Raw genomic sequence first — 16392 nt, forward strand, 5'->3', positions numbered from 1 at the left:
GCCCCTCTCCTTGTGTGCAGACATACACAAGAGAACCATAAAAATACAGACAAGCTTAAAACTACAAGCATGAGATATAGACCCACGAGTACACTACTTCAAAGACAAGAAAAGCTAAAGGGAACTAAAAACAATCCCTTCACACACAAAGGATCATGTGTGCACACACATGATGGTTTCAAAATAAAGAACATCTCATAGAGAGATGATGATGTTGGCTACGATTCAAATCCAACCCCTAATCATCACAAAGAATTGTTGATATGATAAGATATACTGAAAATCATTATTTGGCTATTTCAAAAAGAATTGGGCCTCAAAACTCACAAATTCATAAACACACACAAAAAGTAAGATCAGACTGATATCCATTATTTAATGACATATTTTTTATTTAAATCCTTTCTCTTTTGAAAAAGAAATTACTACTTATATACAGCAAGGATGCATTAAACTGATCAGATGTCACAATAAAGACAATAAATTGTAATGTTGCAAAAGATTTTTTGCTCAAATAAATTATTTTTCTTTTGTGTATATATATATATATATATATATATGTTTTTTTATATATAAATAAATTTTTTTTTTTTTTTTTTTATCAAATAAATGCAGTATTGGTGAGCCTTTTTTAAATATTTACATTTTGTCTTCATTTATAAATCATTTAAAACAAACATAAATTATGTGTAGTATACAGTGTGTAAAGGACAACACAGGATGTAATTCTGATTCATATACTAGTACGGAAATCTCTGTACTTCAGTATGGTGTAGTTACTGACGTGCTCTTTCATGAACACACTAACCTGGGGCAGACTCTGAGCTCTCAACAGTTTCTCCTGCGGACACCACTGACACACTGTTGACTGGAGCTTCACCTGAGGATGCAGCAGTGGCTGATGGGACGGCTGCAGCTGCAGAGACTGTACTCATTCCTGGTGAGGGAGCCCCACCCATCCTCTTGGGTGCCACAACAACACTCCTGTAAAATAATGAATGACAAGGAAGAAAATAGCTAATTAATATAACCAAAGGATTTTGAGGATGGCCAGAACTGAAATTGTTATTGTACGTTACTATCATTAGAAAATATCTTCCTTTTGGTAACACTTTATGTAGGTAGTTTGCTTTACACATCATACTAACACTAAGTAACTTTGCAACTACATGTCATCTAACAGTCCTTAGAGTATTAGAAGACAATAACTTCACTTTATTTTGATGGGTCCACAACATACAACATACTAACTATCAGAAACTTTGCAAGAATATGTCAACTTACTCAACTCTAAACCTACACTAACAGTGTACTCTGAGAGTTAGCAGACATGTAGTTGCTGTGTTCAGACTATTCGTATGAGTAGATCACATACTAAGCCAATGAAAAGGTGCAAATAGAGGCAAATAGAGGATCATTTTTTTCGCCATTTGGCCTTTCGTCATATATGGGACTTTCACAGCAGGTACTAAAAGATTGTAGTTTTCTCCCCCACGGTTGATCGCGCTATGTTTGAGTAATAAAAACATCCCGCTAGTGATAGTTTTACTTATACTTATAGTTAGTAAAACATCTGATGGATTATGAAAATAAAGTGTAACCTTTCTTTTTTCTTTTTTGTGGGTTGAACTGAATTAAATAATTTTTTGCATGAATTATAATTTGAGCTGCTCCACTAAGCCTTATTAATGTCTTTTTATCTCACAATGCAGAACGCCGACTCTGATGTTCTGATAAATACACAGAGCTAGAGAATCAAGCACTCTGTCAAAAAACCATTAGCTCCTGTTCCATCGTCGGCCCTGTAACGATCAGACTGATGATGTTGGCTAAATACGCTGCACATAATGTGATTTAGCATAAAAACCGCCCAGCTCACACAACACAAGAAGCCCATTTACTGTGTTAGTGTAATTAGAGCCCTGTTTCCCTGACACAGAATATTCCATAATGGCAGCATCTATCTTCCAACCAATCAATGGCCTCCCAGCTCCTGTCACTCAGAGCTCTAAACTTTGTGACTGATTAAATTTGGCAGTGTGTTATGGTCTAGAAGCTACTGTGAGCTGCTGTACAGTGTCATGTCTTGAGATTATCTGATAAACAAGCTGTTTTGCGGTTAGGTAAAGATTGAAGGACTAAAAATGTTGTTAAACCCTAAAATGTCACAAAAAAAACTATTAAATGTAGCCGCAAAAAATAATGCGTTAAAAGACTGCACAAGGAATAGATCACATTCAAATAAAAAAAATAAATAAATAAACATTTGATGCCTTCATTGGTTATTAATTCAGTTGCAAATAAACATGATTAACAGTATTTGAGAGCTACTATGGAGGGGAAGATTTTCAGTGAATAATGAACTAAATGACCTTGGGTTGCATGATAAATATAATGCAAAATATAAGTGTTAATTTTTTTATAGTTGCAAAATAGCAAAGAAAAGCTATGGAATTCATTCTTGGAAACTGAACTGCATAAGCAAGAAGCTGTTTCTCTACATCAAGTCTTAGCCACGTTCACATCTATTTCTATTCAGGTCAAAAATTACAGGTGAAGCAACACCTAATTGATAACAGATTTTTATTTTTTTTATTTTTTAAAGGGTAGGTCCTATATATATATAGAGAGAGCTTATAAAGTAACCTTAAAGAATGGATTACATGTCATGTTGAAGTAAACCAGGGATGAAACATGTTTAAGACAAAGAAACCATGGTAACCCTTTCAAATCACAAATGCTAAAATATTACAAGATAAAGAACACATCAGTATTTAGACGCTTTCGTAATGATGTCACAGTTCTCTGCTGCATTCTACATTGTCTAGAGGTAAAAATGGAAATGGTTCATATCAGTTGAAAGCCATGACAGAGCCCTGGCCTTTCACAGTGGCTAGTGTTGAGTTTATCAGTGCTGACAGAGGGGGTAATGCTACGCAGTCACCAGCTCCTCTCCAGAACACATCCACAGAGTACAGACCGAGGAGGCACGCCAGTGTCAGATAAGAGCCGTCTAAAACAGACCGCTTCAAACGTCCCACTGGAAGTTGCCTAGGAGCTAAGGCACGAGAACGAGAGTGTTCTCACACCATTTCTAAACATCTGATGTCTCCTTAACTTGAAAATATCCAGTCCGAGAAAACCAAAGGAATTTATAAACTGGAAGGTTCGCAGTATCACGCTCATGACATTTACTGTTCAACAATCCACCGTTCCAAAAACTCTATTAGAGCGAATTTCTGTTCTCTCTCAAGTGCGTGTTTAGCGCTGACCGGTGGTGGGATGGCGGGGGTATCCATCTGCTCAAAGGCTCAGCTTTTAAATTATTCAGCACACCATTAGCCACACTTAGCCCCAACTCACTACCGCTGTCAATTAATCAGAGCTGCCAGGTGTGTACCACCAGACGAGAGGCCAGCGATGACCAGCATCCGTAGTGTTTGGATTCCAGATGCTGAATTATTTAGCAGTTTTAACCAACACTCCCGGAGACGACATGTAAACAGCATGTTTCCCGTAATCTGCACAAACGTGAGATCGGTTGCGAGGAAATGTGTGTGAGAAACGGATCTTACTGGACGTGGATCGACATTTTCAATTGATGCTTAACAAGGACTGAACAATTAGTTCTTCACAAAGAAGCTGCTTTAAACTTGTCCTAATGTTTAAAGTACAGTATATAACTCCTGTAGTGAGTTTTATACTGTGCTGTTTTGTTATTTAAATAAAAAAACACATCTGAAAATGTACTTCTCTGTGTCATCTTTGGAAGTTAGGGTACAAAAAGGCAAAGATGATACTAGAAATATTAGTTTCATGTCTTGGATAAAAAAAAGAGGAGAGAGTATAAATTTAATTAAATAATTCATAAATCATCTCATTTTCATAGTTGACGATATCAAATACCCTGTTGTAAAGAATAACAGTCATTTTGTTATCTCTGTGATATCCTAACCCTGTGTACATCAAATGTTTGTCCAACAAGTCATTATGGCACTTATTCGCTGGTCTCTGGATCCTATCAGCAAATATTTGCAGACTTCATGTCAAAACAATAGTGGGGTAAGAAAGACGTATGGTGAAATTAGGGTGTTTTTGATAGTAAATAAATTTAATGTCTGTTTTACCCTTGACCCCAGGCCCGCTTTATCTAGGAGACCCTGTTTTTTTTCCATATATAACACTCGTAAATCCCCTGGGATTCAATCATACCACCCTGGGTGTTCCAACATACACTGTTTAACAAGTACGCATGCATATTGGCACATAGTATAACAAGAAAAAAGCTAGAAACATTGATCAGACTTAAGCAGACCGGTTTAAAATTAATTCATATGTGCAGTGAAAACAACTTAAAATAATCAAAATAAGACAAAAGTAGGACTTAAAATGACAGCGAGAGAGAATGCTTGGCGGGAATGACATGTGAGTGTGTGTTGAAGAGGGAGAGTGAGTGTGTAAGTGGACTTGGAAAGCACCAGACTCAGAGCTGGAGTCATCCAGATAACTCGGCACCTCTCTGCCGGGGATCCTGACAGGAGATAAGACTTTCCTTCTTGCACTGGGAAATTGGTAGTTGACATACTTTCAGGAACTCTGTATGTTCTAGTTGATGTTATACTCATATTATGTAAAAGACTACATCCACATTTGAAAAATATGTAATGTAACAACGTAAAAAAAAAAAAAAAAAAAGACGTAACATGCAAAGTGTTGAATGCACACTGGGGTAGCGGACAGCACCACGATGACCTCCCCTCGCTGGGTTGCATCGGAAGACGATGATCTTGTATCGACAATAGCCAGAGATATCGTCAAAAACTTACATTTATTGGATTTGACATTTCCAATTAATGCAGCCTCTTACATTCTTGTTTTTATTAGGCTTATTATGAGGCTATTATAAAGTTACTTTCATAATTAAATTAAAATTACAACTAATTTTCTCCACAATATTACTAACATGCTGTAAGGATAACAAATGACTAGGATATTTACTCTATTAACTATTATTTAAAAGGGCCTTTTAAAACAAGTCTATTAAACATAAAAAATTAAAGCCGTATAATTAAAATATTAACAATAAAAGTCGAGCTTTAACCTATTTCAAGCAGTTACTTTCAAAAGCAACTTAACACGAAATACTTTTATTCTCATTTTTCTCACTGCGTATGGGCCACAAGCGATACATTATGGGAATATATGAAAACTATTTTTTATATGCTGCTATCAGCATGTGTTGAAATAGATTTGTTTCTCGTCAGAAATTGAACTTAATGATAAGAGATCCATCAGGAAAAGCCACCCCCTTTTTTACCCTAGATGTTCATGCGGGGCTTTTCTTTTTTTGTGCGCAGAAGCCTTTCACCAGAGTTCAGCTAAATAGCACTGCAGACAACACTAGCGAAACCATGATTTATTAGGCTATAGATTTCATCATTATCATGGTTTTCTGTTAAAAAATTATTTTTTTGGTTTGAGTAACAATGATTCAGGTCGGATAAAGATGTCTAGTCTGAAAAGACCGTTTGTATGCAGAAAGCTGATCAAATTTTTGTACCCAACATTTACGTTGATAAGAACAGGCAAAAGAAGCTTGGTTTGAATAAAGACCTGATGAAGGACCAAGGCTTCTCTAAGAACGTCTTTATTTCTTAGTGGTGGCGGCAGAAGAGAGCTGCAGTGACTGCTGGGAGCTTTGAGCTCATCCTTTGCAGGAGCCAGCGTAATCCCTGTCCTGATATCAGCAGCGTGGTGATACCTGACAGAGCATTCCTCAGATAAAACACAAGGCCAGATCAGAGGGATGTCTCACAGATGCCCAAGAGACATAGAAGAGAAGTGAGAGAGCAAAAGGTAAACAGAAAGAAGATGGTAAGACATACTGCTTTCTATTTCTAACACAAAATCATATCTTTCTTTTTCTTTCTTTTCTTTTTTGCAATAAACCCTCTATGCTTATGTCAGACTTATGCAGACAATGAAGCAAATAAAAACCAGACTGTGCAGACGTTCGCCAACACATAGCAATGGATCTTGTTTCCCAACACACCCAATGATCCCCGTGGAGTAACAGTTACACTACACTCTTTAAACAGGCAGAAATGCAAAGGAATAAAAAAAAAAAAAAACATCCCAAAAGACACAGAAGATTATAAATGGTGCACATGTAATCTGACATCTGCCATTTACATACACAACATCCAATTTAATTATAGGGTTAGTGAGATTTTATTTTTAAATTAAGACTTATTTTCAGGAAGAATTAATTAAATTGTCACAGTAAAGCTACAATGTTACAAAAATTATACATATATTATATTATAAATAAATCCAGATATTCTGAACTTTCATCAAAGCTACATTGTAGCTTTTTTTTTTTTTTTTTTTGGGTCAAATGTAAAAGAAAATGTCTTTGTTTTTGTTTAGTTTTTTTAGGAGGCCAATGAAAATTTTGGCAGGGCAAGAAAAAATGTGAACCTTCTAAGCGTTGAGCTCTATTGTTAGATATAAAAAAACAGCAGTACAACTGAACTGGTATTCTTTTCTTTTCCTTTACAATAACCATCTGCCCTTACACACACACACATACACAAACCACCAAAAACAGACAAAAATCCACCGGTGGAGGAATGGACAAGTGGATGTGGATGTGTCTCCTGAGGGCCGTTCTGAGGCTCTGCTCTTGTAAGGCTGTTTGTTTGTTTGTGTATAGAATGGCACACTTCCACAGCAGAACTCAGGTGCTCTGCGGGGGTGTCCATCACATAATGCACACAGACCGCTGCCATAGCACACACTTTTTTTTTTACATGATGTCAGGATAAAATTTTTGAAGAGAGAACAATAGCTGGAAAAGAAATCTTTCTTGCAAAGTGCTTAGATCTGCGTGCACAGACTGACCAGTAAACTATAAAGTGTGATTGTCCACTCACCTGTCAAAAGAGTGGAACTGGACGGACTGGTCACGGGAAGCATCGCTCACTGCACCCAGAAACCCGGGCGGTATGAGGTTAGGGTCCACTATGATGTCATCAGAGGGTGCACTAACGAGGCTTCTCAAAATATCCCTGACATTAACATTTTTTCCTTTGCTGTCTTTATCGGTGACATCCTGACCTCTCCTGACTTCAGAGGACAAAGTAGACAGGGCTTCGGATACAGCATCTGGGCCGGTCTGTGCCTCGGTGATGACTGAGGTCTTCCCATCCTCAATACTAGAGTCCCGACGATGGGGAGACAAACCGTTCTCAAGATCAGACTGAACACTCTCTAGAACATACAAAAAAAAAAAATACATCAATCCACTGCTCAAAACACTGAATGCATGAGTATTTACACACTGGAAGCATGAGTATAATGTTGCATCAATGATATGTGTCATTTCGTTCAGGTGGTCACCTGTGCTCCTGACAGAGTGTGAGCGCCGGGCAGGTCTTTTGTCATTGTGTGGTTCAAGGATGTCTCGATATTTCGATACCATGAGTACAGAGATGAAGTAGACCACTGCCAGGGCCAGGAACTGAGCCTGTTTACTGTCCTCCTAAAGCAAATTACACAACAAAACAATTTGCAAATGTTAGATTATTATAAAAATTTGCCACGCTACTGTTTAAAAGTTTGGGGAAAATACGATTGCCATTTTATTTTTCGAAAGAAAAAAATAACTACTTTTTAATTCAGAAAGGGTGCATAAACTGATTAAAATTATCAGTGTATACCTTTACATTGATAAAAAAATTATTTCAAATTAATGCATTTATTTTAAAAACAATATTGGTTTTAAGACTGGAGTAATGGCTGTAAGACAAAATTAAAAATAACAAATATGAATTAAATCAAACGAATGCAAATGTATTCTGCTAAAAGTTACTTGTCACACGCTTTTTTTTCTTCCTCTCTGGAGAACTAGAGAAATCATGAGATGAAAATTGTCATCTATAGATTTTTTTGGTAACAGTTAGTATAGCCATCAATTGTCAGTATTGACTAGTTTATTTGCATGCCTATTATTAACATATTGGCTGTTTATTAGTACTTACATAGCACAATATACCTAAACACCCATCTTACTAACCACTAATAAGAAAACAAATTAGGAGTTCATCGAGGCGAAAGTTGTAGTTAATGGTTTGTTAATAGTGAGAATTGGACCTTAAAATAACGTATGAACATTTTTTTTTTGTTTTATGCTTTTAACAAAGAAAAATTTTAATCTCCTAAATTTTACATACCATTGTTTCACTGCACTACAAAACACTAGCTAAATGAATGGCAGATGCAGTAGATAAATATGAGTACTGAGTGAACTAACTATATCTCTGAACACTACAGCACGGAGGCGATTGATGTCCATATCCTGCAGAAGCCGGTCTAAATCTCTGATAGGAGACATCCCTCCTGTCACAATGTCCACAGGACTCTGTAACACACAAACACAGTTCACACAGTCTCATTCACAATGTCAGCTCAGCACAGACAAACTTTCCCCACTGCTCCAACATTTCAGTTGGAATTACTTGGGAGTCTTCTATTTGTTGTTCCGTATTTAGACAGAACTGAGGCACAGAGACATTAATGCAACAGTTTTGCTAAGATTCTTAATAATAGATGAGCTTGAGTGTAGAGTGTAAGTTACACAACACATTAAGGAAGGAAAAAGGGGTTTATTTTTTACTGGAACTGAAAGAATCAAACCTTGGGCCATTGACCAAAAGGATTCTATTTGAGGATTCTGTTTAAGATCCTATTTAAAATTACCATCTGGACATGAGAAAGAGGGAGAGAGAGAGAGAGGGAGAGAGGGAGAGAGAGAGAGAAAAGGAGGTATCCTTGGCATTAAGTTGAACTTGCCTGTGCTGGTATAGACTTGGCGGCTCCCAGAAGGCTTTGCTGTCCACGGCTGCTCTCTGCACCAGACTTACCCAGAGTGTGCTGCTGACATTCCAGACAGTTTCTCACAGCCATCGCACACACTGAGGGGGAGAGAGAGTGTGTGAGAGAAGGACAGACAGAGAGCGAGTGCAACTGAGAGGTAGAAATGCAGAGAAAAAGGCAACATCATAGAGATGAAAGGGTACCAGAATGAAAAGATATACAGACTAAAGGAAACATGACATATGAGAAGGTCGTTGCATGACAATGAAAAAGGGCTTAAAATACCATCTTATGAGGGAACGTGTTGAAATTAAAACCATAAGTAGACATCATAAAATTAGTTATATATATATATATATATATATATATATATATATATATATATATATATATATATATATATATAATTTTTTTTTGGTGTTACAATGTTGTTTCTAGGGTGTTTTAAATACATTTCTGTAAATTTAAAATAAATTGTAAATGTAAATTTTATATTATTTTTTTTAGGAAATACTGGTATTGGTGAGAATAAGAGGTTTCCTTCAGGTAGATATCAAACGATGTTTTCCATTTTTTCCATGTTTTCCATTTATTTCCATGTCATCAAAAGATGACAATAAATAGTTAACATTAAAATGTATTCTAATTATACGCATTTGTCTAAATGGACTTAGTAATACACTAAAATATAAAAATAATTAATTAATGGATATTCATTTTTGATTGGCTAAGTCTTATAAATGTGTTTTTAAAGATTAAATATAATTGTTAGATGATGGCAAAGATAATAATATAAAAACAGTGGTAGTTAGCATAGAGCATTAAATATCAGCCAATACAGAAGTACTACTACTTCTACTTCTACTATACAGATAAATTACATGGTCTAATAGTGGCCACTAATATAGTTTCAGTATCTCTACACCACTGAAAATAAACACACCAAGTTTAAAATAATTTGATGTGAATTAACAAATGATTAACAATACAGAAACACACTGCAAGGTAATTCCTCTGCAAGACATAACAGTCGTATTGAGTATAGAAAAGGAAAACACATTAAACTGTATGAGGTTTGGAAAACAGATGACGTTGCTTATTCTGTGTTTAATCATTTTGGCCAGGTTCCCACCACCACGGAGCAGAAAAATCCTCTTGCTGCATTTAATTTGATGTATTGCATGCTATATGTAAGATTAGAATGGTGCATGTGTGTGTGTTTTCATTTTAATGTACTGCACATGAGTTTGAACTGCCCAATAATGTGTGTGCGTGACTGCATGTCTCTATTCAACCCTCTATCCTCTCATACCTTGACAACTGACAAATGTAAACTCCAAAACACTTAGATTAAAGGTATTATACCAGCACGGGAACCGACCAGCTTTTTCCATTAGGCATTCTAGTCATTTGAGCAAAATACAGAAAGAGAGCTATAGACGGAGAGATGGCTGAACTAAACCTTGTTACAGATCCCAAATCAGATTATACACCGACAGACCTCATCAAATATTAATTTCATACTTTCAGCCCTCCTAAAAACAGGCTTCGGTTTCGCTCTCACACCACCAATCAGGAGGTCGCCCTGCCCTTGCTGCACACTGTCGGGTCGATTTAACACGCCGGTCATTTTGTTCAGTGTGTCTGGGTGTTACACGGGCGAGAAAGCCGATGTGGCAAAGCGGAGAGGTAGTAGAGTGGAAAAGTGTTGTATTTAGAGGAGAGGGAGTTTGATGGTGTCTAGATAGCTTCAGGGAGGGTCATGTACAGTGTGTGTGTGTGTGCGCGAGAAAGAGAAATGAATAATGTAACCAATCTGAAAGGCTGGATTTCTGTTATATGGTCTATAATGCTGCAGTACAGTTTGTGATACATAGACACATGAAGGAGGAGGTGCCTTAGGCTACAAAACAGCCATTACAGTCAATGGCCTGATGACAGTCGTCATTTTAGACCACTACAGTGTGGAGAGCTTATAATAACACTATTAGAGAGCTCACACAAAACAGAGAGAAGGGAAAGGCAGCCTCCTACCTACCAAATGAGCCTACAGAGAGAAATCAATGAGCAAAAAAGGACTCTGCTCCAAAACCTAGTGAACTGTTTCAGTGCTTTAGATGTTTAGCTCATCCACATGCTAACATCAAACTCAATTAAAAATCAATAGCCAGATGATTCCCTATTAAGAAGTGAGGGGCAGTGAGTGAGAGAGAGAAACAGGCTGAGAAAAATATATGAGGAAAAAATAAATAAGAGCAGGGCATAATTAAAATAACAGTATTTAACCTTGGCATAGTTGAATAATAAGAGTATTGTACATGGAAATGACATACCATGAGTCTCAAAGACCATTGTTTTCTCTATTCTAATTCTAATTCTAGGGTGTCATGGATATTTGCCAGAATGTCAAGGTGTTTTGAGCATTTTAACATGTTGATATGCAGTTGCTAGATGGTCAACTGTAACAAGCCTTAAAACATTAATAACAAGCCTTAGCAAACATCACTAAAAAAAGACAGAAAGAGAGAGAGATACCTAAACGTAGGCATTGTCTTAGGATTCCTCCAGAAGACATGTTCTTCTCTGCTTCAATTTCTGTGAAGTTGAGTGAACTGGCGAAGATCAGCACATCCACGAGACTGATCAGCCTCTGCAAGAACATCAGTGACGCTTCCACAGACAAACCCTGAGACGGCTCAATGTTCTCCAGCTCATGCTGCAAGACAGTCCCATCATCATCATCATTACTGTGACTGCAGCTATTGTAATCAGCACCATCTTCACTCAAACCTTCATATTGTACTGATGGTCACCTTTATCATCCCCCTCACTTTTTTTTTTATTAACATGGCTGTTGTAATGAAATAACTCACAATCATTAAAGTAAAAATATAAATGATGTTCATTAAGATGGGCCAGTACACTTTCTTCTAATGAGATGTACACATTATTACACCACAATCAAAAAATTGTCTCAGACTTGACTGAAATGATTATTTTATTTTGATGTGAGAGCTGCTGTGGCATGGAAAACCATCAAGGATTTTGAAAAATTCAGCAGGACTGAAACACATTAGTGGCAGGAGAAATGCATTGCATCATGCCGCAACACTTGAGATGAAAAAGTGAACTTTACAAATCCATTTGTACTATTGTCAGGAGTAACAAGTAGTGCAAGAAAAGGCATCTGTTTACTGTCAGCTACTTAACATTTTGAGCCATCTCTCATGCATTCCATGAACACAGCATTGCTGATTGTAATAGGTTCTATTTGATTCTGACGACTTGACGGAAACGTGCAAACATACTAACCGTAGAAGAGGTGGCTGCAGACAGCAGAGGAAGGATTCCTCCACAGGCCATGATGAGGTTGTCCACCACCTGAGAGACTAGATGGACAGTGTTGTGCACAAACACTACGTTTTCACTGCTGTTCACGAAGTCCATGACTGTCTTAGTTGAATGACTATGAGGAGAAGAGAGAAAACTTAAGGTATGAAACTTACTATAACATCAAAGGGAGCCGTCTATAAGACAGAAGAAGCGTAGTTCAAGGTTATCAGCATTCTTGTACTTTACTTTTATTTGTAGTTTTAATCATAAAGCACATTTCACAAGCTCAAGGGTACAGAGTAGAAGCAATATTCATCCCAGGTTAACTATGAACAGCATCTGTCAATTATCTTAAAACAAACAAACAAACAAAAAATAAATAAAGAAAAAAAGCACATTTCACCCTAACCCAAAAAAATTCTGATTGAGTGGACACTATTAATATGAATGGATTTCTCAAGCAACAATATGAAGCATAAATAAAAAATAAAGGTTTTTATCAATACTGATTTTACAAAAAGCTAAACATCATATAGATATTTTATCCTTTTGCCTATTTGATCTCTCACCTTCTCCACATCTGCACATCGGTCTCAATAGAAAACAGTAGGTCAGTCAAAAGGCGCTGGTGCATATGAGACCACTTGAACTCTGGGATACGAAACATAGTAGACCGTGTCGAAGACGAGCCCTCGTTGCCCTGACCTGAGGGGCTTGTGACAGCTGCTTGATTTGCGATCACATTCTGAAAAAGACACACAATTATTCTTCTAACATGTTTTGTGTGACCTAATGATTTTTCCAATTAGAAATCTACGTTTTTCATATTTAATTTAGTGAATTTCTATAAGTCTCAAACTGGTATCATGTTCCTCAGTTATTTATACTGCAAAACTTACTGTTGTTGAGGTGTCCTTCAGCTCCAATCTCTCTGTGTCTGAGGCCACACTTGACACATCCAGTCTAGCAATTTTTATCTCTTTGGTTTTAGTTGCTGAGGTCTCACTCCCTTCTGCCTTCAGAGTATCTGGGTTAGTTCCTAGATCCTGGGAGATACTCTCAGTGCTAGGGCTAACCTCTGCCGTAGACACCTTGGACACATCTGGAGGAAGTACTTCTGGGGTTTGCTCGGTCTCGACAGCATCATGACCAGCTGTAGTCTCTGTGTGAAGCTTGGTCTCATCGGTACAGCTGCTTTGGTTTAAATCCACCTCCTCCATAGGAGCTGGTTCATCCTTGGTTTCATCTATTTTCTCATTTTTCAATGGCTTCTCATCTTTGTCGGTTTCCTGCTTTTTTTCTTTCTCTTTCCCATTGTCTTCCTTTTCAGCACTATTGTCATCAGTCTCACCCGCTGTTGCTGAAACAAAAGAAGACTCCTCTGTGCTGTCATCACTGACCTTCACAAAGTTGCTGACTGAGGAAATTTCAGTGCTATCTTCATTCGTGTTGGAGGCCCCTGTTGTGCTGGTCTCCTGGTGGGTCGAAGCCTCAGAAGTTTCTTCGACTTCCTTTACAGCTTTAAGAGAAGACTCTTCAGGTTCTTTCTCTTTATCCTCTACCTGAACATTTAGTACAGTCTCAGCAGTGCTTGTTTTACCATCATCTTTGCCTGATATCTTCACAGTTTCAGTTTCAACTTTGGCATCCTTGTCGGTTGCAGCCTGAGTATTGTCAGAATCATCCGTTACACTCAGATCAGCACTTTCCCTCTCATTTACTGGCCCTTCAGTCATTGTGATGTCAGTCTCAACTCTTTCCACTCTCTCATGCTCTCCATCCATGTTAGCTTCCATATTTTGCACCTCATCATCCTTTGCTGCTTCTTTCGTAGTGTCCTGTTCAGCTTCATCTTTGTCTTTATTCTCTGTCTCTGGTGAAGTGACAACAGTCTGTCTTTCTTCCTCATCTCCGGCCAGAATGTTGGACACTGTGACTGGGATCTGGGCCCTGGTGTTCTCCTTGTCTCCAGGCTGATCAGGGACCTTCTCATCAACATGTAGCTCAATTACAGTAGATGGAGCGGTCTCGACAGCATTCAGCTCACCATTGGCTGAGGCAAGGAACTGAGAATCATGACTGGCTCCAGATACAGTTCTGATTCTGTCTTCAGATCCTCCCTCAGAACCCATCCGCTGGTACTCAAGGAACATGTTGGCCAGATTCTCTTTGTGTTGCTCGAAGGTGACCTGATGAAACAGACAGTGAAGGTTTGGAGGAATATTAATTGTGCACAGGAGCAGAAAGTCAGTTCTCAATCAGAGATAACTAACTGTTGTATAATATAGAAATACTATACAGATATAGTAGTACATTATATGAATATATATCTAGGAATATATGTTTATATATAAAATTCTATGCATTGAATATATTTCACTGTATATTTTAGCTGCACAAATTTATTATGGCATATTATTACGCAATTATTAAAATTATGCCATATAAAATTATGCCATATAAAATAATTTACCTTTTAAACTGATATTTTAATATTTTATTATTATGAATTTGTCCTATAAAGAAATCTTAATATTTACATATATTAAACATTTATTCTGGCAATATAAAAATTAATAATAAAAATAAAAGTTTATACAATTTCTGAACTATAGCCTGACCAGGCAAGAATAAAAATCCTGCTAAAAGAGAGATGGTTATGTGTATTTAGGACTTCAATTAGCAGCAGACAGAGCATAACATCTGCAGATACAGAAGTCTGAGCACACCAAAACACACCTCAATTTATCAAACGAACACAACAGACAGAAAGTCAAACACACCACTGGGGAAACGAGAAACAACTTGCAGCTTCCACACCAATGCTGGCATTTGCATTTAGGCAAGAAAGCCTTATTATACGTAATTAATTGGCCGTTATTGTTCTAAATTAGCCTGCTACAAGCCTGGCCATTAATCTTCCATGTGGTCTGATTGGTAATCCATGGCTGTTTGCTCTGAATGGACAGCTCTGAAATGTATTGCTAGTTTTCTTTCTCTCCTGACTCTCTTATTTGGAATAGCAAGACCATTAGCCTGCGCTCAGTTTGGCATTTAACATTTAACTATTAAATCCACACAGTGCATTTTCAGAAAAACATTTGCCTCCTTTGTGATTACATACCATATTAAGGCAGGGAGCCATTCAGATAAAAGCACTCAATTTCGAATAAACATCTAAACATATCTGAACGACCTCCAAGGCATTTGAGGATTTGTGAAAAATGAAAGTTAGGACTCATGTAAACCTCTAAGGGTTTAAAAGCTGCACATGAGGCCCCATATTATCCTGTTAGGTATTATCTTCAAAAATCTGTAAGTATAGTCTAACATATGCTGTTAAATGTTTAAAAAATCCTCATATGCACACTAAAAGCACCTCATTGTCTGGCAGCTTGCTACAATGCGTATCGTACCAATAAAGTATTACGTCATGTGAAAAGCATTAGTTACCTTACTATAACCGGCAAATGGTGAATGTGTGTAGTAGAGATAAAGTTACTCTGGAAAGAGGGTAACTATAGAAATGTGGTTTTGAAATATAGTCTGTATGCCACCGGGTGGGCTAGACATCAGTTTCAATCTCATCTTATTTAATTCCGGTCAACTCTCTAAACTAGACATGGGGCATGGAAAAAATCTACAATTCATCTAAGAATATAGTGCCGGTTTCAAAATATGACAATGACTTTTGTATGACCAGGCTGTCTGGTTGCCAAATTATACAACTGAATGAAAAAAATTTTTAGAGGCCTTTTAGAAAAAAAAAAAAATCAACAGTTCGTTGAATAAAAAAAAAAACTGTACTTTACCAGTCAATTATTCAATATTAAGAAATAAAAAATAAATATACGATGGATATATACATACATCGCTAACTCAAGAAAAGATTCCTCCAGCATCAGACTGATGATCCAGCACAACTTGCAGCAATCAGACTGCAAGCTCAGCAACAGACAGACACAGCGCTTAAATCACTGATCTTAGATCAGCGGGGAGCAGTCGGCCACAGACTCTCACTGTAGGGCTGGTAGGGAGCCCCATTTAGATCAATAGATAGTGAGTAACCGCAAAACAAAGGGGAAATAGGGACCCTGAGAATGCTCTAATTGGATTAGCTAAATGCGATTCCATTCCTGCAAAAATCAATGTGGTCAGTAGACTGAATCCCTTCTTTTCTGT

General features: G+C 37.3%; 1 protein-coding gene across 1 annotated transcript in view; it reads right to left on the bottom strand.

Moving 5' to 3' along the window:
• lrba (LPS responsive beige-like anchor protein) overlaps window positions 1-16392 on the bottom strand; it is a 193358-nt gene that overhangs the window by 127908 nt on the left and 49058 nt on the right. Inside the window, exons 22-30 of the mRNA XM_043237014.1 lie at window positions 13110-14399; window positions 12780-12955; window positions 12190-12343; window positions 11413-11593; window positions 8854-8975; window positions 8315-8422; window positions 7402-7543; window positions 6936-7272; window positions 809-984 (exon numbers count right to left, since the gene is read on the bottom strand). Of these exons, the coding sequence (XP_043092949.1) occupies window positions 809-984; window positions 6936-7272; window positions 7402-7543; window positions 8315-8422; window positions 8854-8975; window positions 11413-11593; window positions 12190-12343; window positions 12780-12955; window positions 13110-14399 (2686 nt within the window). The remainder of the gene's footprint in view (window positions 1-808; window positions 985-6935; window positions 7273-7401; window positions 7544-8314; window positions 8423-8853; window positions 8976-11412; window positions 11594-12189; window positions 12344-12779; window positions 12956-13109; window positions 14400-16392) is intronic.

Source organism: Puntigrus tetrazona, chromosome 1 (assembly GCF_018831695.1).
Source record: "Puntigrus tetrazona isolate hp1 chromosome 1, ASM1883169v1, whole genome shotgun sequence".
Classification (NCBI taxonomy): Eukaryota; Metazoa; Chordata; class Actinopteri; order Cypriniformes; family Cyprinidae; genus Puntigrus; species Puntigrus tetrazona.